Genomic DNA, 23,117 nt, shown 5'->3' with positions numbered 1-23,117 from the left:
AATCACTGCTGTATAGAGGTGTGTGCTTGGCAACTATGGAATATTAACCAACAACAGCAACTTCAGAAAAATATTTGTAGAGTTGATGATTTGATGATGGCAAATTATTCATTCATACATTAAGTATAATAATATCCCTAGAAAGGAAAAATTATAATACCATTTACAATTTTCCTAATGATCTTATCAGCAGCGTCTTCATCCTTTATGTACATAATTATGAACACTTCCAGCAGTACATCATAGATGAAATGAACCAATAAAACCTACCTAACTTACGTATCCCGTGAGGGAAGTACAGTACTGTACAGTAGGGTGGGTCGATTTTACCTTTTTTTCGATTTCGATATCCTAATATAGACCAAAAGTGGCGCATGCATGAGAAAATAGCCTCTGCAAAATCTTAGCTTAATAGGTAATCATCTTTTGCCCGCGGCAGAGAGATGAAAATCATATTTTAGTAGTCAAAAACGCATTTTTCTTATAATCTTAAAATATTTCAATATGCATCAAAATTATTCCTATTAACTATAAAGTTGATGAAAAAGACCTCATATGATCGTATTTCCAAGCGCGTTGTCCTACGTTAATATCTTTTGCCCCTGGCAACAACGTCAAATGTTGTGAAATTAGGTAATTTACAGTGGTCCCTTGGTTAACGAGCACAATTTGTTCCAGAAGGTTGCTCGTTAACCGAAAAATTTGCGAACCGAAACCATTGTTTCAATGGATTTTTGGATAATTAGTTCCAGCTCACCAAAAATTACATACAAACTAAAAATAAATGCAGTAAAGTACACTTACTTTGAGGTGTGCATGTAGAAGGCTCCTGGTTGTTGATGATGATGGGAATTAGAATGGGGGTGGAGGAGAAGGGAGAAGAGAAGGCATTGGGGTGGAAGAGAAGTCACCCCATGCTGCCATTTCACCCATAAAATTTTTGTTCACTTGGTGTAATTCAAGATTATTTTCTTTAAATCAACACTGCACTGCACTATATATTATCAATATGTAAAATATATTTCAAAATGACCAATAATTTGACTGGAAACAGAAAAAAAGCGTTTATGTTGAAGAGTTTCAAACAAGATGTTCCTTCCTCTGAACCGGTAAACAAACTGACGCCAAGCTTGGTGTGTTGAGTGGCTGTTTGGTGTGCACAAAACTAGTTTCCTGTACTTCAATTATGTTCAATAATTGTTAAAATGACTAAAAAATTTAATATAAAACTTTTAAATTAATGTATAATACAACCTTCTTGATATTTACTAAAATGGTAAGGAATTTAAGCCCTAAAACCGATTACTTGTACTGTATTGGCGGACTAATACTATAGCTGGTGAGCAGGCAAATGCAGGCGAAAACATGTTGGGAAAAATTCATAAGGAATTTGTTAACCAAAATTTTTTCGTTAACTGAAGTGGAAGGTAATTCGTTAACCGAGGCGCTCGTTAACCGAGGGATCACTGTACATATTTTCAGATCGGCTCTTTGTCTTAAATAATGCATTTATATATTTCCCATAGCATTTATATCGTTGCTTTGGCATGAAATAACACACACGCAAAATTTTATGACTGGGTTAATATGTTCTAGCTGTCCCCGTGAAAAGTCTAAAATGTGGATTATAATTACGTTAATGCATTGTTATAAGTCCGACAAGTATAAAGTACAGCTCCTCGCTTGCTAATTTTATAAAATTAGCAACCTAGAACTCACTACGAGGAAATTGCTGTACGTCGAGTTCCACCCTATCCAGCCCCAACCACCCTTCCTTTGGCTGCATGTTGATTTATACTGTATATGGTAATCTTTCTTAGAATCCAATCGTGGAATTTTTGTTCTGGAGTGAAGACGGGAGCGGATGAATCCGTCCCTCTCTTCTATTCCACTTACACTGGCAGAGGCTTCTGTTACTAATTTGATGAGTCTCTCGACCGCTTGAATATGACAAGTCAATAGTGGGATCAGGCCATCAGGCTGGTCTCCCGTCTCAACAAACTTTTTTATTCGGGCATCAGGTATTGTTTTTGTAACGGGGTTTGGTCACTTTGGCCATTTGCCAGTTGATCATTTCCTAATAGTTTTGACTATCGTAGATCAGCTCAGGCTCGGTGAAGGCTCGAATTTCCCTCGCTGGTGATTGTTTTGATCGTGCTTTAATACTCTTCTCCATCCCAATTCTCATAAGCGGCGCTCATCGTCTTGTAGCATGGAGATCAAAATATTTTATGGGTAAGCAAAGAAAGAATTTCTACGGAGTACTTTGTTGGCAATTGTCTTAGATCTTTGAGGCATGGTCTGAGAGAGACGCATCATTTCAAAAAATAAAATTTTACGCCCTCAGTGAAACTGGAGTTTTTCTTTATCTTGAACCAAATCGGTGTGTAAACTGTCATAATGAATCGCACAATTTCGTTGAAGGTGCTGGAGGGTTCACTGGTTGAAACATAGAGGCACAGAAATCTATTTGCTGTTGTCAGCCACCGGGAATGTGCCATCTTACCCTGATTTCGAGCCGCGAGAGCTGAAGAGCAGCTACCCCTCGACACTGCACTGTAGTAGATGCCTAACAAATATTTTTGGTCAGTGCTCAACTCAGCATCATCTATGTCAGTGTCGGGAGATGGAATGGCATCGAATTCTGTAATTTGAAGTTTTTCGCAGTTGTTCAGTTGTTTTCCAACTGGTCCAGTAAATCCCATTGGCCCAGTTGTTTTGCCGTCCAATTCCTGAATGAGGTGTCGCAGTGATAATTCATTACCGTGTAATAGGCATATGATCCACTGAACTGGCCTTTGTAGTTTAATTTCAATCATACAAATGGCTCCACTCTTGTGACCCATGTTCACTGCGGTACCATCACAGCTGATAGCCACAATGTTGTCCGTGCTAATGTTGTTAGTCTCTAGAAAGTTGATGATACCTGATGTTATTGCAGCGGCAGAACCTGATGCAGGAGTGAAATGCCCAATGTACTGGGATTCTGGTTCTTGAACTAAAACTATATGCTCTTCTACCACAGTCCTTCTATGCTTCACATTGTCTATTTCTTCTTGTGTCATTGTTTTGTCCTAAGTCCATCGAAGAAAATGCCCTGTAATGGTAGCGTGATCTTGTCAACTTGCTGATGCTCAGAACGAACTCTTTTTCTGGCTCTTCTTATCTTATTTCGATCAATAACTGAACTGACATCTTCTTGTATCGAGCCATCATCCTCTAACAACGAAGAAGCAATAAATGCTTCAGCAAGTACCTGGAGGCTCATTCCTGGTTTTTCCTTCATGGCATGTTTCTCTCTCGGTGTTAGTTCATACGTTGACGATGAGTCTATACAGGTAGATGTATCATCGGTTTCACTAGAGGCTGACGAAGAAGGTTGTTCTTGAGAAGTTTCTTGTGGTTTACTAGTCAACGACTCTTGATGTTCTGCTATTCCTTCTTGTTTCAAACTCGCCAATCTCCTTTCAAGAGTCATCTCGTTTTTCTTTGTTGTTGCAACATCCAAAGTTCCTATTGCCATTTTGCATTCACTTCTTTGGTTGAGTAAACACTGTTGCTCTTTCAGTGGTACTCATCGTTCAGGAGGGCAGCTGCATTTTGTCAAATCAAGGTATTGTATTTACAAGCCGATATGTCAAATAAGGTGGTCTTATTTGATTTCTTGAAGGCCTCAAGGTTTTTCTGTAACAGTGCGTTCTTCTTTTTCGCGTTCAGCGATTTGATGATGTTAGCTATTTTATCACGATAACTTTTCAACATATGATTGATCTGAGCTGTCGAAGCTAATTTCCACAAGTATTCCAGTCTCTCTGTGACCACAGCGGCGATGTCTTCGAATGTAGGTTCCTTCTTTGATGATCTCAACTCAGTTCTCACATGATGGTAGTATTTAGTATTGCATCACATCTTCACATACGGAAAAACATCGCAAATTCAAATCTTTCCCAGCACCGAATATTGGACACGTAGACGATTCTCTAGTTGTAGCCATCATGTAAAGATTAAAGAATACTGTAGTGTATTGTTCTGGTACGCAATAAAAGAAACAGAGTTATGAGAAAAACAAACAAGGATATGAGCAGAGAGATTGAGCACACTGAGGCACCACACACACACACACTGAGGACTCAGTGAGGAGCCAGCTGCAAAATACACACCTGCCTTCAATGCTGTCAAAAGGCAACTGAGGGATGTGGTGCCGTGGTGATGGTGGCGGTACGTTTTTTACTACTAAACTATGATTTTCATCTCTCTGCTGCGGGCAGAAGATGATTACCTATTAAGCTAAGATTTTGCAGAGGCTATTTTCTCATGCTTGCGCCACTTTTGGTCTATATTAGGATATGGAAATCGAAAAAAAGGGTAAAATCGACCCACCCTACTGTACAGTACAGTTAACCCTCACTTTACGCGGTTAATGTAACCCGGAGGGTCCCGCGTAAAGTGAGGAACGCGTAAAGTGAATAACATAACATATGGGATTAATTGAAATGGAGTCCAGGCCGATCCCCAAACTCCACTTTTTGACGACACACAACTATGTTGTAGTAAAAATTTTATCTTAACTTTATGATGGTATGAAAAAACAAGTAATATAGAAGAGGTTAGGTTAGGAAAGATAAAGGTTAACATAGGAAAAATAAAGGTTAGGTTAGAAAACTAAAAATTAGGTGTAACACTCACGGTAGTAGAAGAGATGGGTCGGCATACGGGGATGGAGGCTGGTTCCAAGGCAGAGGGCAGATTACTGGCCCTCAGGTGAATCACCATTACTAGGTGAATCACCATTACTAGGTGAATCACCATCACTGTCACTTACAGTTGTCAGGGCTTCCCTGACAAATCCCTCAAAGTCATCTTCACTGCCACTATCACTGGCTTGGGCTGGCTGTGGTGGGTTGCGGGCGAAGAAATCTGTTATGCTTTGCTGACGGCTGGCGTTGATGTTGTCGTGATACACCTTGATGTACGGCTCCATAGCCTGCACCAGCCGGGTATGGAAGACTTCATAGCGGTCATCGTCATTGTCGCGGGAAAGGAAGGACTTCATCTTCTCTGCACACTCCATGGCACCCTTAATATCACTATGACTTAAATTGTGTTCTTCGGAGAATGACGCACCTTCTTCCTCCTCTTCACTGACGTGTTCTTCTTCCAACATCTCGTCGGCAGTCACTTCAGGATCTCTGATCACCTCCAGGATGTCGTCGTTGGTGGTCTCGGAGAAGCCTGGAACTGTAACAGTCTGCGCAGCTTCTCTGGCAAGGTCCACTGCTACTGCAACATTCTGAACCTCACCAGTCACAGATTGACTCCTCCTCTCACCTGGTATTCCATGCAACACATGTCTCCATGCGTGACGAATTGTAGCAATAGACAGCTGATCCCATGACTCCACCAAGAAGTCCACAGCTTTCTTGATGTTAAATACTCTCCAGAATTGTTTGAAGAGTATTTTTTGCTGTTCTAACTGTTGATCCTCATCTTCTTCGCTCTTGCTATCGGTGGTGGTGTCACTCAGGTTACGCAACTCTTCCCTGGTGTTGGTGTAGTCGTTCAGGAGCTGGAATTTTTTTGTTGAGAATGCAGCTTTCACATTGCAAATCAACTCCTGGTCCATGGGCTGGATTAAAGACGTAGTGTTGGGAGGAAGGAAGACCACTTTTACGTTGGGGTGATGATCTAACAGTAGGGGCGAGTGTCCTGGTGCGTTGTCCAGCAGCAACAAAATATTAAATGGGACATTCTGTCGCTCACAGAATTTCTTTACATCGGGAACAAAACAGTCATCAAACCAGGAGAGGGACAGTGTAGAGAACATCCATGCCTTACGTGCGGTCAGCCAGTGGACATTTAGCTTGGTCATGTCCATGCTCTTGTAGGCGTGCGGCTTGTGGGCTGTGTGGATCACCGATAACTTGAGCTTACAGGTACCGGAGGCATTGGTGGTAAACAGGACGGTGATGCGTTCCTTCTGCATTTTCCGGCCCCGAATCCTGCTGGCATTCTTCACAATGAAGGACTTGGAAGGTAGCTTTTTCCAGAAAAGACCAGATTCGTCCATGTTAAACACCTGGTCATCACTGTACTGTCCTTCCTCCATAATCTCACGTAAAAACGGAGGAAATTCCCGAGCCGCAGCACGATCAGCACTCGCTTCTTCACCACCAATGTTTATATTGGTGATCTTGTTCCGGATCTTAAACCTCTGTAACCACCCAGAGGAAGCATTAAAGGGTTTGGGCTCTGAAGTTCCCATCTTTCGTGCCACTGCCATGTACAGTTCACGTGCGTAGTCCTTAACAGAGCGCGTGTCGACCGCCATGTTCCGTCGCGCCTGACGCACCAAGTACCTCACAAGTAATTTTTCTGTCTTGAGAAGCACCTGGTTGTGAAAATACTTGATCATAGAAGCACCTGTAGACTTTGTGATCTTCATGTGCTCCTTTATCTTGGCTGAATCCTTCTTTATAGTCCGGATCGTAGATTCGTTCACGCCATGCTGGCGCGCCAAATCAACCTGCCTTGTTCCTTTCTCCAACTCTTGGATGATGCTATACTTCACCTCGTAGCTTAAGGAACGTCGTGTCTTCTTTGGTTTAGTGCCGCTGGGTCCAGGTAAGGAAAGGTTTCTCTCTGGGGGTGGTGGTCCGGCGGAAGCCATTTTACGGAACAATGGATGCGCGTTTACACGGAGTGGCCTTGAGGGATGAAACTGCCGCGGCTAGGTCAAGCGTCGTCTTTCCTCCCTCCCTCCCTCCCCCGGGTGGACACGTCATAATACTTTAAGCCAATTACAGCTAGCAGCAGAGGGGGGTAGGGATGCATGGCCAATCACAGGTCTGATACGTCATATGACGTCAGTGATAACGCAACAAAGACACACACTGCGCAACCTTACCGCGCCGCTTGCCCAAGCGGAGGGAGGAGGAGGGAGAGGCAGGCAGGCAGGCGGGCGGGTGGCGGGTGGGGCGAATCTAAAAATAGCGTCGCGCCAGACACACTCCGCGTAATGGGGTTCACGTACCGCGTAATGTGAGCACGTGAGGTTCTGGCAAGGCACCGCGTTAACGTGGAAACGCGGAATGCGGGACCGCGTAAAGTGAGGGTTAACTGTATATTAATATTATTATTATTATTATTTAAGTTTGGTTAGGAAGGTTCGTATGGCAAGGAAGGTTGGTCGGTCGCTGGCTGTAAAGCATTCTGTTGCCTAGTGTTCTGGGTTGAATGGTTGGTAGGATGCTGGGAAGCATTTGTCAACACTTATGGCTGCATAAACATGGTATAATCAAGTGGACAAAATTAGGGCAAAAACCAGAATAATGGAAGTGCAAATCATCCACCTTATTTGGCTTATTCTTCGTAAGGTTAACCCACACCCTTGACCTTAACAGTCACGTCACATCCATCCCGGGGATTGTATCAACAACACAGTGATGAGAGGCAAACTGTACCATCAACACCAACACACTCACAGTGGTCAATGTTGTGAAATTTTATGTAGAAAATGCATTGTTTCCTTCCTTGAAAATAATCCCCATGTATTCCAGGACTTGTTATTTATGTCATATGTTTTTTTTTTGTGATTGTCTACCTCACATTACCTAACATAACTACTGTACTTATAGTTGGTTAGGTTTGGGTATTTCAGGTCATCTTTCATGTAGCAGACTGGCTACAGTACGATAAGCTGACTTTGCTGTGGAAACTTAACACCTGAGTCTTACTAATTTTTTATAACTACGGTATATATTTGGGAAGAGAAATGCTAAAGAAAAAACTAATGAAAAATTGAGGAACAGTAAAATTGAAAATAACTGGATCCTTATATAATTTATTGATTGTTGAGAAAAATAGTGCTGGCTGTCAATACAGTAAAAGTACAGTGGTCCCTCGGTTAACGAGCACAATTCGTTCCAGCAGGTTGCTCGTTAACCGAAAACTCGTTAACCGAAACCATTGTTTCAATGGGTTTTTGGGTAATTGGTTCCAACTCACTGAAAATTGCCTAAATTCAACAAAAAGGTAGAAAAGTACACTTACTTTGAGGTGTGTATGTAGAAGGCTCCTGGATGATGATGATGGGAATTAGAATGGGGGTGGAGGAGAAGGAAGAAGAGAAGGCATTGGGGTGGAAGAGAAGTCACCCCATGGCACCATTTCACCCATAAAATGTTAGTTCTCTTGGTGTATTTCAAGATTGTTTTCTTTAAATCAACACTGCACTGCATTATATATTGTCAATATGTAAAATATATTTCAAAATGACCAATAATTTTCTTGGAAACACAGAAAAAAGCATTTAGTTGAAGAGAGTCTCAAGCAAGATGTTACCTCCACTGAAAACAGAGAGAGACTAATACCTGTCTGCTGTGTTAACAGGCTGGATGGCACGCCAGAAACTAGTTTCTTTACCTTCAGTTATGTTCAATAATTGTTAAAATGACCAAAAAAGTTAATATTAAACTTTTAAAATTATTGAATAGTATAAACTTCTTGATATTTACTAAAATAGTAAGGAATTTAAGCCCTAAAACCGATTACTGTATTGGCGGACTAATACTGCAGCTGGTGGACCGCCAAATGCAAGCGAAAACATGTTGAAGTCGACTCGTAAAAAACTCGTTAATCGAGGGATTGCTCGTTAACCAAAGTTAAGAATCTTATGGAAAGTAAATCGTTAACCGAAATCTCGTTAACCGAGGGACCACTGTAATGCTGTAACATCAAGTGTGACACCTGAGGAACTTGGAGTAACCAAGGGAGAAAAATTCAGAAACACTTAAATATATACTGGGTAATGGTCATTTATTGTCATATAGAACAGCTTATGACACAGTTTGTTGAGGTGCACAACAATGGTGAAATGCTCTCTGGGTTAATTATGATGCCTTATCATATGAGTTACTATACTGTACTTGGAACCATTTTAGACAGCTGTATGAGACTGTGACATTAAAGGATTTATGAAAGATGTTAACTAATTAAAATTAACCCAACCTATATAACTTAAGATCAACAAGGTAGATTAGTTTGATTCGCATGGGCATCGCAAAAATTTTTCCAGGATTAACGATATCAAATGAAATATTTTTGTTAGTTTTTAATGGTGTGATAATTTTTAGTGACTAATAATTTGATGATAACACTCGTGAGTAATATTGCTGATCATACAGTACTCGAAAGTGACTCGATTATACTTAATCATACTTTTAAATGGATGTATATACAGCACCTGTTTTGAATAAACTGATATGTCAGGTCATGCCTTGCTTTCTTGTCTCCCCCTCCCCCCCACGGGAAAAAAATCATGGGACGCCCATGGGAGGTCTTCCAGAATGTCATTTTAAGGCTTTTAACCCCTTGATATCTAAAGGAGTTAAGTCATCGTGCTGAAGGAGTTAGTTAAGAGCACTTAAGAGGTTAAACATTTTCAGTTGATGCTTTTTTGTTATCAGTTGTTGATGTCAGGTGCTTCAATACAGTTGTACCCCGCTTAACGCGGTCAATTGAACCCACAGGGTACCGCGTTAAGTGAAAACCGCGTTAAGTGAACAACCGAACATATGGGATTAATTCCAATAGAGACTGGCCCGACCCCCAAACTCCACTTTTTGACGACACACAACTATGTTGTAGTAAAAATATTATCTTAACTTTATGATGGTATGCACACACAATTAATAATTAAGAGAAATATCAATAATATTAGGTTTTTTAACACTTACATTAGTAGAAAAGATGGCTGGGCACACGGGGATGGGGGTTGGTTCCGAGGCAGAGGGCAGATTATTGGCCCTCACCTGTATCACTTGTATCAATTGTATCACTATCCACCACAGAGGCTTGCAGGGCCTCTTTGTCAAACCCCCTCAAAGTCCATATAAGTCCATATCCTCACTATAATTATCACTATCACTGACTTGGGCCGGCTGTGGTGGGTGAAGAACTCGGTAATGTTTTGATGACTGGGCGACCTTGTGCGCATCGTGCCCGCGCCGCTTCCCGCGTATATGAGTAGATGAACCGCGTTAAGTGAAAGTTCGGTTCTGGCGAGGCACCGCGTATATGAGAAATCGCGTTAAGTGAAACCGCATTAAGCGGGGTACAACTGTACTTAACAAATGTTAACACTGTTGTCTTACAGAGAATGGGTCATGGGTCAGTGAGTATGAAAGAGAATACTGTATGTTGTTAAAAACTGTACTGTAAAATTAGTTGAATAATATGTGTATTTTTATTTCCAGGATCCACTGATGGAACACCAAGATGTCTCGACTGTTAAGAACTTTATTACAGAACCTTCATTATACAACAAGTATATTGAGGGCACCACTATCTCCACCACTCTCTATAAAAGACTACAATGCCATCAAGAGTTTATCAGTAAATAAAAGACTACAGTACACACCAGCCAGCTTCAGATGCTGCTCAAGTATGTACAGTACAATGTTGTCAAAGTTTATATTTGGTGAAACCTAATTTCTCCTTATATATGATTTTAATCCCCCAAAATGAGTGAGGCGGTCAAGTGCGTACAGCGCTCGCCTCATGTTCCAGGGGTCGGTGTTTCGATCCCCGGGCATTCCCAGTTCACCCTGCTGTAAATGGGTGCCTAAGTTTACAACTTGGGGAAGTGAAGGCGGTGGAGTGCAATACCGGCCATGCTGCCTCCTTGTGTACTGAAGGCTTGGTGCACAGTGTGCAGTATCTACACTATCTCTTACGGGCAGTCATGGCTATGAGACCAATTTTCACAATCCCCCCAACATGAGTATGACAGGTGGTGACTTAATGTATCACAGAGTGTAGTGACTGTTGTTGTTTATGAAGGCTGACACACCACTTCACATCAACCATGATATATAACCCATACTGTTCTGTACTGTACCGTAAAAGTTCATAGTTATTATTTTATTTCAGATACAAGCCGTTTTGGCCCGTCAGAGCTGAATAATAACAAGATTGATGATGATGATCACACTATATCTGACAATGAAAATGTTTTAACATGTGTAGTACAGAAGACAGATGACCTGGTAGTTGAGGACGGCCTAGACCACCTCCTGCCCAGCCAGCGACAGAAGCACTACAATGATTTTCTTGTAACTAAAGTTTATGACTGTCAAACAGCCTCTGAATTATTTGACACTCATAATCGATACAAAGATGTGATGAAAATACGACATCTTTTAGCGATATTAAGGCAGCTCAGTAATCTTGTCTGGCGAGGGTGAGTGGCACCTACTGTACTGTACTCTACACTGTTAACAATTACTGTACTGCTTTATGGTATTTTGGCTGTAGGATGTATTTATCTATTGATTAGGGTGTTACTGGCTCCCTCCTCTCATCATACACAATTATGTCATCCGGTTAGCTAAATATCGTAAGATTTCTTCAACTGATTCAGTTGAAAAGAATAAAATAATGTATAGTTATAGACTGAAGCTGTACCGTACCTTACTGTACATGTAACAGATCATGACAGAACACAATCCTGACAGCCTTGACCACAATGTAAATACTGTACAGTTTAGTATCTGTATGTTAATAACTCATCCATTACATCTCCATTGATGAAAACTGATAGTCTATAAAATATATCAATATGATGTTAATGAGGGATTTAATTAAATACTGTATGTTAATATTGCCTCCCAACAATTTTGTATTAACAAAAATGTTATCTTAATGATATTTTTGCTCAGTTCAACCTAACCAGAAATAATCTTTAAGACATTTGAATATAAAGTTGTACAATGTTTGTTAACTCAACTGTTTATGTTCCAGAAATCTTGTGTGTTTAGTTATGCCTTACAGTTTATATAGTGTACAGTACACTACTATCTCCTCCATCACTGTATTGTTAGAAGACATTAATTTATTTTAAATTTACTCTTTTTAAAGCCAAGAAATTGAGTTTTCAACACACTGTAGAAAATATTTAAGAGACCGACAACATTGTAACTATAACAGCCACATTTGTCTCCAGACATGACTGTCTTTGTTCACCACACCATCAACAGGACCACCTCTTGCAAAAGGAAAGTTTCTCATTAGTTTTTTTTATAAATCTCTTCTGTGTCCAGTAGCATCAGGGAGAGGGCCAACTGATAATATAATGAAGATTTTGTGCAGGTAAAAGATAAGGACACCAAGAACATCACACCTGGCTCTAGGTTCAAGAAGGAGGTATGGCTCATTGTACTGGGCTGTATCTGAGCCAGCAGTCAGAAGTGACACAAAATAATAACAGATACTGTATGTAGTACAGTACAGTAATTTATATGAGTAAAAGTTCTCCTAAAGGATGAATCTTTGGTGGCAGTTGACTTACTTTATACAGAACAGTACTGCAGGAGGAAGGGAATTCCTGTACAATACTGTACTGGACTTATAGTATGTTTTTATGTGTTACACCTTTAAATTTCTTTTTACTACATATTGTATGATTTCTAGAGATGAGAATGGACTGGGGCTTCAGGAAACAAGAGGCTTTCAAGATCTCTGCCGGGAAGTGTATGTGTTCACTCGACAGATGGAACACGACGAGGTGTTGGAGGTCTTGAAGCATTTGTGTAGATTAGAGGTGTCATCTCAGTCCAAGCTTGTTCAGAGTGTGCTACAGGTTTGTGTATACAGTACAGTATCTAGTTTTATAGTTTATTAATTAATTTATTATCATTTGACCACTTATCAGCCATTTGGGTGGTTGGTCTGTTATTTGTTACTTTGTTAAACATTTTATAGTCCAGTGTTAGTACAGGAGGAAGGTGTAGTACCCAGAAGAAACCTGTGATATCTGGTAGTTAGAATCACACTGGATAACCCCCCTCTCAAGTATGTCTGGACCAAGCAGGAATCCAACCCATGACCAAGTGGTGAGAGACTCCTGTTATTACAGTAAGTCCTCTCTTATCTTCGTTCCTGAAAATGCGACGTGATACGAAGCAACGTTAAGCGAATCAATTTTCCCCATAAAAAATAGATAAAATATGGGAGTTATGTTCCTGAGCCTCCCTTTGCCCCATGAAATACATTACATATACAGAAAATCATTTCCATTTCTATTGAAAATAGTGCATACATATACAACTACTAAGGTGGTACAGTGAGTGTGTGGTGGGTAGTGAAGCAGAGGAAGCAGATGGCGGGAGGGGAGGAGTATGGCGGAAGCGGAGGAGGAGGGTGGCGAACCACTGAGACTCTGCATCGAGCCAAGAGAGCGTAGCGCAGCCAGACGAGAGAGGGTGATGCACCGTAGAAAGTAGCCTGTGACGACGTAAAACAACGTAGTATCGGATCACCGGGACATTAAACTAATTTTTGGTCTCTAAAGTTTAGTGATGTAGTACCGAAACAACGTTAAGCGGGACGAAGTTAAGTGCAGACTTACTGTAGTTCACCACCAACACCCCATTATTTATAAATTATCTATTTCTACTCTGTATCTACACTCAAACATTTAATGTTGTGTGTGCAAAAACATATTTTAGTAACACCTGTTTCAGTTATGTCTCAGAACATTTTAATGGTGGAAACAACAATCAAAATATTTGCTGATAACTCAATTTAATTCTATCTATGTAGGGTGACTATTTACCTGTGTACAGTACCTGGCCCCAGATTAAGGTGAGGGAGGTGGTGGCTCAGGTAGTTGTTGTACGTCACTGAGATGATGACAACTGAAGCCACTGTGAAGGAAACGTGTTAAAGTGTCATTGTACAGTACAGTGGTCCCTCGGTTAACGAACACAATTCGTTCCAGAAGGTCGTTTGTTAACCGAAACCATTGTTTTCAATGGGATTTTGGGTAATTGGTTCCAGCTCACCGAAAATTACATACAAACTAAAAATAAATGCAGTAAAGTACACTTACTTTGAGGTGTGCATGTAGAAGGCACCTGGTTGATGATGATGATGACGATGATGATGATGATGGGAATTAGAAGTGGGGGTGGAGGAGAAGGGAGAAGAGAAGGCAGTGGGGTGGAAGAGAAATCACCCAATGCTTCATGCCGCCATTTCACCCATAAAATTTTAAGTTCACTTGGTGTAATTCAAGATTATTTTCTTTAAATCAACACTGCACTATATATTGTCTATGTAAAATAAATTTCAGAATGACCAATAATTGTACTGTAAAAACATAAAAATAGTTTATATTCAAGAGAGTCTCAAGCAAGATGCTTCCTCCACTGAGCAGACACACAAACTGACGCCATTCTGGGTGAGTTAAGTGGCTGTTTGGCACGCTAAAAACTAGTTCCCTGCACTTCAATTATGTTAAATAATTGTTAAAATGACTACAAAATTTAATATAAGACTTGGAAAATTATTGAATAGTACAACCTTCTTGATATTTACTCAAATGGTAACGAATTTAAGCCCTAAAACCGATTACTCTATTGGTGGACTAATACTCCAGCTGGTGAGCAGGCGAAAGCAGGCGAAAACATGTTGACACGATTTTGTAAGGATTTCGTTAACCGAATTTTTGTTTGTTAATCGAGTTGAAGATTCTTATGGAAGGTAATTCGTTACCGAAATTTCGTTAACCGAGGCGTTCGTTAACCGAGGGATCACTGTATATGTTAGGGAGGAATAAGGAAACACGTAGAAAAGTATCTTATTGAATATACTGGTTATATTTTCTTGGTTGGGAGATATTGGATGAGAATACAGGGGGCCCTCCAAATTCGCGGGGGCTAGGTTTTCAAAATGGCTGCGAATCACCAAATCCGCGAATAACATTTGCGAACCGGAGGGGGGGGGACATTTTTGCTTGTGTACAAAGAAATGTATATTCCCTTTATGTGTTTGCCATTAGGACAATTATTTCTTTTACCTGTAGTATTGTATATGTGTGTGTGTGTGTGTGTGTGTACACACACACACACACACATATTTACAATACAGGTAAAGGAAATTACTGTCGCTAGAACGAATGGCTCCCTGTCCCAGCCACAAAAATGCTGGCAAATTTAAAACTACCCGCAGACATTCTTTGGTACATTCAGGGTTTCATCCGTGAATAACTAAACTGCTAAGTAAAAATCCACGAACTTGGGGAGCCCCCTGTATTATGTGTGAAAATTTTACATCTTTGAACTTACCTGAATAAAATATAATAATGAGTTAAATTGAAATGTTCGTCCATTTGTTGATAAATATCTGTGGTATAATGGTCAGCATGCTCTCTTCACAAGTGAGTGGACCTAGATTCGATCTATGGGCATGGTGAAACTATGGGCAAGTTTCTTTATGCCATTTGTCTCTCTACCCAGCAATAATTGGGGACCTGGATGTTAATTGATTTGTGTATCGTGTTCCGGGGTAATGGTTAGCCAGTGCAGTTGGTGAGTTGTCCGGTCTTCTCAGACTATTCCTTGACACCGGGTCAGGCAACTCATTGACTTAGGGTGTGGTTGTTGTGTTGACGACAGCTTCTACACCTTAAACAAATTCACGCTAGGTGGCCCTTGGGCTGGCCATCCTCGTTAAACGAGGGACAATCATTAATAGTGGCACATGATTCCCTCTACCAAATGCATATTCTTGATATAAGTGATCTTGGTATAGTGACTTATGCACTATCCTGTGTAGGACTTATTATGCACTACCCTGTGTAAGACTTGTTATGCACTACCCTGTGTAAGACTTATTATGCACTACCCTGTGTAAGACTTATTAAGCACCACCCTGTTTAAAACTTATTATGCACTACCCTTTGTAAGGTCACCATCCTATGTTGAACTTGTGCTTCACCCTGTGTGAGATATATAATACACCACATTGTATAATTTAATGAAGATAAACTTTACAGATGCTGAAACATTACATCAATGACTTGGATTTGAGACAATTGGTGTTTCTAGAGTTCTTATTGAAGAAGATGCCAGCAACAACGCTGTCTGATGCCCTACAAACAGCTCTTCCAGTACTTATTGACAACTCTCTCAAAGAAGAACCTTTACAACACCTGTCCTTGATGGAACTCTCACAAGTAAGGTTTTCATTGATCCATTTTTACCTATCTTAAAAGGACTGTTCATCATACCTAGAAATTTTCCCTTTAAATTACAGATATCAGAAAGTATTCTCTAGACTCGCATTGAATTTTTGGAGAAGGAAAAAAAGATTATTGGGAAATAAATGGAGTTAGCACATTGAGAAGGTTTATGCTGTGAGGAGAACTTTAGATGGATTGTCTCTTGTATGTGAACTGATTATATCCAGAGTCAGTAAGTGTAGTTTGTTGACTCACCATATTGTTTACTGTAGAAGGTCCAGTCTGTCTTCACCACACCAAATTAGTTTATTGATTCACTCCACTGACAACATCGCCTCCATATTAAAGCTAAAATTAAATTGAAACTAAGCTTCATAGCCTTTAAAGTCATTAAACTTTGTGAGATTTTTTTTTTTTTTTTTTTATCTTTTACTGCTGGCTCATATATGGTCCTGTTTTTAGGTGATAAAACATATGACTTTCTCAGACTCAAAACTGTGTGTTATTGTTTATTTGTGGTCCAATCATTGTATACACAGCATCTTGGTTGTATAATGGGCTGCCTCTGCCTCAGGCTGCCGGAGTTGGTGGAGACTGAAAAACTCTTAGTCTTTCTCTTTCATGACCCTGTCTATCATGTGGTAAACTGACGATTTTTAATGGTTGTTGCTGTAGTTGTAATGTTCATTATGTGCGAATCATTGATTGATTGATTGGTTTGTTTTCTATTTAACATGAATTGATACTTCTGATAAATTAATTGAAGCGTTCAGAATCATAACCTTCCATCCGCCATATTGGCCGGTGGAGGACGGCAGGTGCTATTATTATTAATATTGCACAAGGTAGCTAACAGTGTTCCTCTGGTACATGATATTATAGGCCTTGCATCATGTATGGCCTTCACATACAGTTTGTCCCTCTCTCTCCCATTACAGATATTGTCCATATGTGTACGTGGCACGGTCCGTAACCTGGGTGTAATATTGCAAGAGATATATACGCGGGGAAGCATCACTAAGGCGTCTTCGGCAGTGAGCATCATCTGGAGCTTGACGGACATGTATGTAAGACGTGGGAAGAAGATGACGCTCTCTAGGGAAGACAACTTGACTCGTGAAGTTCTAATAAAAGAATGCTTGGAGGCAATAGCTAGGGATATGACATCCCTGAATGGTCACCAGGTTTGTTAACGTGATAATAAGAACAATTTGATCTTACAATTATTATGTTCTAGTTCAGTTTACAATAATTGTAGATTATATCTCTGTTATTCATAGCACCTTGATGAACACAGGAAAGTTGATCTAGGGAGTTTTATAACTTATTTTGGGCTCAAGCATCATTGTATAGGCAGCAGATCAAGGGTGTTCACTGCCCAGGTCTTCTCAGCAGATCCAAGAAGGAGTCTGGCATGAAAGATCCTTGGGAAAGGAGGCTGAGAGTTTATGCTGCCGACCATAAACAGTACAACTCTCTGTTCTACTTTTTGGTGTCACAATGATGTTACAAGGATAAACTCTTTAGATTCAGTCATAATGTAATAAAAATATTAGTTCATGAGTTTTAATATAAATTTATATAACTAGGGATTGATGGCAGAGGAAGTGGGAGCAATTAGGAGTGTTGATGGGAGGACATTTCCCCTCCCTTCTGAGAGAAAGAGAGAGAGGAGTACAAGATATAAAGGATAAACACCAATATAATTAGACATAGATGAAGTATTACAAATATAACACTAGTTGACAAGGGTTCGGTAACATGGATCAATTATGCTGCATTTTATTAATTTTGTGGTGCTGATTTCAAATATGGCAATACAAAATGTCAGTCACATAACATTTTTATGATATACTGTATGTGTACAGTATATGTAGTGTTGGAATATAAGATACGTACTTGTGTTGGTAGGGATATATTAAATGTAAGGTTAGCAATCCTGAACAGGAGAATGGAGAGAATACAATGCTGAGGCTGTGTTAATTCACCAATTTCACCAAATTGAGTATCCAAATGTACCATTGGCAATAAGGCCCTTTCCTCATGGAGAAGGCCTCCATATACCTACACCACCAGCTAATCTGGAAGAGCTCTCAACTTCGGATGAGGAACTTGAGGAATAAATCCCAGAATCATACCATGATCCTCATCTCATTGACCAGAATTCCAATGAACCACATCTTATAGAACAAAGTGAACATAATAATCTTGTTCATGATCTCCGTCTGTCAAAACAGCAGGTGGAACTTTTAGCATCAAGACTGCAGGAATGGAACTTGCGAGCAAAACAGACAAGAATTTCTGTTTTTAGGAAAAGAATATTACATTGTCTTCATTCTACAGTTTGCAGGATTCCCACTGTGTGTGTACTGATGTAGATGGACTGATGTGAGAGTTGGGAGAAAAACATGACCCAAAGGAATGGCGGCTTTTCATAGATTCCTCCAAGTTTAGTTTGAAAGCAGCATTGTTGCATAATGGGAACCAGAAGCCCTTGGTTCCAGTAGCGCATTCTGTAGGTTTGAAGGAAATGTATGATAGTGTGGAGAAAATACTGACCGCTTTTAAATACAAAGAGTATCGATGGCAGATCTGTGGCGATTTGAAGGTTATAGCCCTTCTACTTGGCCTTCAAGGAAGATTCACAAAGTATTGCTGTTTTCTGTGTTTATGGGACAGCAGAGCAACAGAAAAACACTACAACACAAAGGACTGGCCAAAGAGAGAAGAGTTTCTTCCAGGTATAAGCAACGTTAAATATACTCCCTTGGTAGACCCAAACGATGTACTTCTACCTCCTTTACACATCAAGCTGGGACTAATGAAGAATTTTATGAAAGCTATGAACAAACAAGGTGATGGGTTCGTGTACTTGAGGGGAAAATTCCTACAGCTCAGTGATGCTAAAGTCAAAGAGGGTATCTTTGTTGGCCCACAGATATGAAAGTTACTTCTTGATGACGACTTTGAAAAAACTGAATGAAATTAAGCTAACTGCATGGAAATCCTTCACATCTGTAGTCAACGGGTTTCTTGGAAACAAGAAGGAAGAAAACTATTGCCAACTTGTAGAGGAACTCTTAAAAAAGTACAAAAACTTAGGATGTCCCTGCCTCCTGCACTCGCACTTGGACTTTTTTCCTGAGAATCTGGGGGCGGTTAGTTGTGAACAGGGAGATTGTTTCATCCGGACATTAGAAGTATGGAGGAAAGGTGCCAGGGTAGATGGGATCCTGCCATGATGGGGCACTATTGCTGGTTTTTACAATCGGAGGACAATACAACACATAAAAGGATGAAATGAAATAACAAATGCCTATACAGGTTGACACTCCCTTATCCGAAATCCTTGGGACCAGATGCATTTCGGTTTTTGGAATTTTTCGGATTTCAGAATGTTTTTTTTTTTTTTTTTTTTTCTCTCTCTCTCTCTCTCTCTCTCTCTCTCTCTCTCTCTCTCTCTCTCTCTCTCTCTCAAGGATCAGCCCACCCGGGCACAGGTCACTGACCCACATTGGGCGTGGGGGCTAAAATATAATAATAATAATAATAATAATAATAATAATAATAATTCATAGGTCTAGGTCATGTTACTCACTTTTGATCTTTTTTTCATTCTTGTATTCTTTATTATTATTATTTCATTATTACAGTATTATTATTATTATTATTTTTATTGTTATCATTCTTAATTTATTTTTGTGTATTTTTACTAAAAATGTTATTTACTATGAATAATTATTATTATTACTGTATTATCATTATTACCTTTATTACTGTATTATTATAATTATTATTACTATTACATTTTCGCCCCCCAGGCCCTGATGTGGGTCAGTGACCTGTGCCCGGGTGGACTAATTCCAAAAAAAAAAATTCGGTTTTCGGAATTTCGGATAAAGGGTTGTCAACCTGTCGTGGCTAATTTATTACTTTTTGTGTCTTCTTATGATTGTTTTCGTTCTTTATTGAATTTTAGTCTGATGCTGTGGAAAAAGGTAACAGGAATAACAGGGAAAATAGTATTTTTCAGTTTTTGTATTTGTAAGATTTAATTTTTTGTATCGCAAATAAACTGTACGTGCCAGAGAGTTTTTTGCCAGATTTGAAATCAGCACCTCAAAATTACCAAAGGGAAGCTGCTCTGAACAATGTTACTGATTTTTTTTTTAAATTTGTTGCCTATTGTAATTAGAGACTTGTAATAAGTAGAGAGACATTGGGACACACCATTGTTACTGTCTACATTGTTAATTATAGTGTACAATATACCAGTAATTATTATATGTACTGTACACTATACCAGTAGTTATTATATATGCTGTACAGTATACCAGTAATTATTATATGTGCTGTACAGTATACCAGTAATTATTATATATGCTGTACACTATACCAGTAATTATTATATGTGCTGTACAGTATACCATTAATTATTATATGTGCTGTACAGTATACCAGTAGTTATTATATGTGCTGTACATTATACCAGTAGTTATTATATGTGCTGTACAGTATACCAGTAGTTATTATATGCGCTGTACACTATACCAGTAGTTATTATATGTGCTGTACAGTTCAGTATACCAGTAGTTATTATATGTGCTGTACAATATACCAGTAATTATTATATGTGCTGTACAGTATACCAGTAGTTATTATATGTGCTGTACAGTATACCAGTAGTTATTATATGTGCTGTACAGTATACCAGTAGTTATTATATGTGCTGTACATTCACCCAAAAAAGTCCTGTCGCAAACCATGAACCCCGAGATTCAGACTCTTGAATCCAAAGCATTTATGGACAGAATAATGTATCAGTGTCTACTGCTTCGGGTTCACGAGTCTGAATCTCGGGGCTCGTGGTTCGCGACAGGACTTTTTTGGGTGACTGTACCTATATGAATTCAAGTTATTTTTTGAACTTTTTCCCGTCATAAATTGATTAGACTTCAATGGGGGGATGACTGTAATGGCTCAGTGACATGACTTAGTTTAACCCACATTGTATGAGTGACAGACCACATCAAGACTCACTGCAGCCTTCAGGAACTAACTAGATGCCAACATGAGCCAACCACATATCCCAGCCTGACCATCCTCCCACACATCCCAGCCTGGCCACCCTCCCACACATCCCAGCTTGACCACCCTCCCACACATCCCAGCTTGACCACCCCCCTACTCTAGCCTGCCCCCCCCAAACAACCCGGCCTGACCCCCCCAAACAACCCGGCCTGACCCCCCCAAACAACCCGGCCTGACCCCCAAACAACCCGGCCTGACCCCCTCCAAAACAACCCGGCCTGACCCCCCAAACAACCCGGCCTGACCCCCCAAACAACCCGGCCTGAGCCCCCCAACAACCCGGCCTGACCCCCCAAACAACCCGGCTGACCCCCCCTATCAACCTGGACTGACCACCCCACCCAACAACCCGGCCTGACCTCCCTCCAAACAACCCCGTCTGACCGCCCCCCAAACAACCCCGGTCTGACCTGCCCCCAAACAACCCGGCCTGACCCCCCCAAACAACCCGGCCCAGCCCCCCAAAACAACCCGGCCTGACCCCCCCCAAAACAACCCGGCCTGACCTCAAACAATCAGCCTGACCCCCCAAAGCCGGCCTGACCCCCAAACAACCTGACCTGACTCCCTAACAACCGGCCTGACCCCTAACAACCCGGCCTGACCCCCCCAAACAACCGGCCTGTCCCCCAAACAACCAGCTGACCCCCTATCAACCTGGGCTGACCACCCCCACCCAACAACCCGGCTGACCTCCCCTCAAACAACCCGGTCTGACCCCCCCCCCAAACAACCCGGCCTGACCTCCCAATCAACCTGGACTGACCACCCCCAACAACCCGGCCTAACCCCCTCCAAACAACCGGTCTGTCCCCCCAAACAACCCGGCCTGACCCCCATACACCCCAGCCTGACCACCCCCATACCCCAGCCTGACCACCCCCATACACCCCAGCCTGACCACCCCACACACCCCAGCCTGACCACCCCCCCACACACCCCAGCCTGACCACCCCACACACCCAACCTGACCACCCCTCACACACACCCCCTGGCCTGACCACAACCCCCCACACACCCCCCAGCCTGACCACCCCCACACACCCCCAGCCTGACCACCCCCCACACACCCCAGCCTGACCACCCCACACACCCCAACTGATACTTACCACCAACCTGACCACCCCACACACCCCAACCTGACCACCCCCACACACCCCAACCTGACCACCCCCCACACACCCCCAACCTGACCACCCGCCACACACCCCAACCTGACTACCCCCCACACACCCCAACCTGACCACCCCCACACACCCCAACCTGACCACCCCACACACCCCAACCTGACTCACCCCCCACACACCCCAACCTGACCACCCCACACACACCCCAACCTGACCACCCCCCACACAACTTCCAACCTGACCACCCCCACACACCCCAACCTGACCACCCCACACACCCCAACCTGACCACCCCCACTAACCTGCCACCCCCACACTAACCTGACCACCCCACACTACTCTAAACCTGATCCTTGCCACACCAACCTGACCCCCCACACTAACCTGACCCCCCCACACCCCAACCTGACCACCCCCACACACACCCCCAACCTGACCACACACCCCAACCTGACCACCCTACACCCAACCTGACCACCCCCATACACACCCCAATGACCCTCCTACATCTACCCCACCACCCCACACACCCCAACCTGACCACCCCCACACACCCCAACCTGACCACTCCCCACACACCCCAACCTGACCACCCCACACACCTCAACCTGACCACCCCCACACACCCTAACCTGACCACCCCACACACCCAACCTGACCACCCCCACACACCCCAACCTGACCAACTCCACACACCCAACCTGACCACCCCCCCACACACCCCAACCTGACCACCCCCCACACACCCCCAACCTGACCACCTCTGCAATATCCCCAACCTGACCACCCCCACACACCCAAACCTGACCACCCCCACACACCTAACCTGACCACCCCCCACACCACCTGACCACCCCCCACACACCCCAACCTGACCA

The 23,117-nt window shown here is 41.8% G+C and overlaps 1 protein-coding gene across 1 annotated transcript in view; it reads left to right on the top strand.

Moving 5' to 3' along the window:
• The window catches only part of LOC121865081, a 65,856-nt gene that overhangs the window by 5,597 nt on the left and 37,142 nt on the right, over positions 1 to 23,117 (top strand). Inside the window, exons 2-6 of the mRNA XM_042364413.1 lie at positions 10,254 to 10,441; positions 10,930 to 11,239; positions 12,469 to 12,637; positions 15,836 to 16,015; positions 16,960 to 17,205. Coding sequence (XP_042220347.1) covers positions 10,276 to 10,441; positions 10,930 to 11,239; positions 12,469 to 12,637; positions 15,836 to 16,015; positions 16,960 to 17,205 — 1,071 coding nt within the window. The 5' untranslated portion in view covers positions 10,254 to 10,275. The remainder of the gene's footprint in view (positions 1 to 10,253; positions 10,442 to 10,929; positions 11,240 to 12,468; positions 12,638 to 15,835; positions 16,016 to 16,959; positions 17,206 to 23,117) is intronic.

The sequence above is a fragment of the Homarus americanus genome, unplaced genomic scaffold (genome assembly GCF_018991925.1).
Source record: "Homarus americanus isolate GMGI-L3 unplaced genomic scaffold, GMGI_Hamer_2.0 scaffold2539, whole genome shotgun sequence".
NCBI lineage: Eukaryota > Metazoa > Arthropoda > Malacostraca > Decapoda > Nephropidae > Homarus > Homarus americanus.
This window is presented reverse-complemented; position numbering and strand designations above follow the sequence as displayed.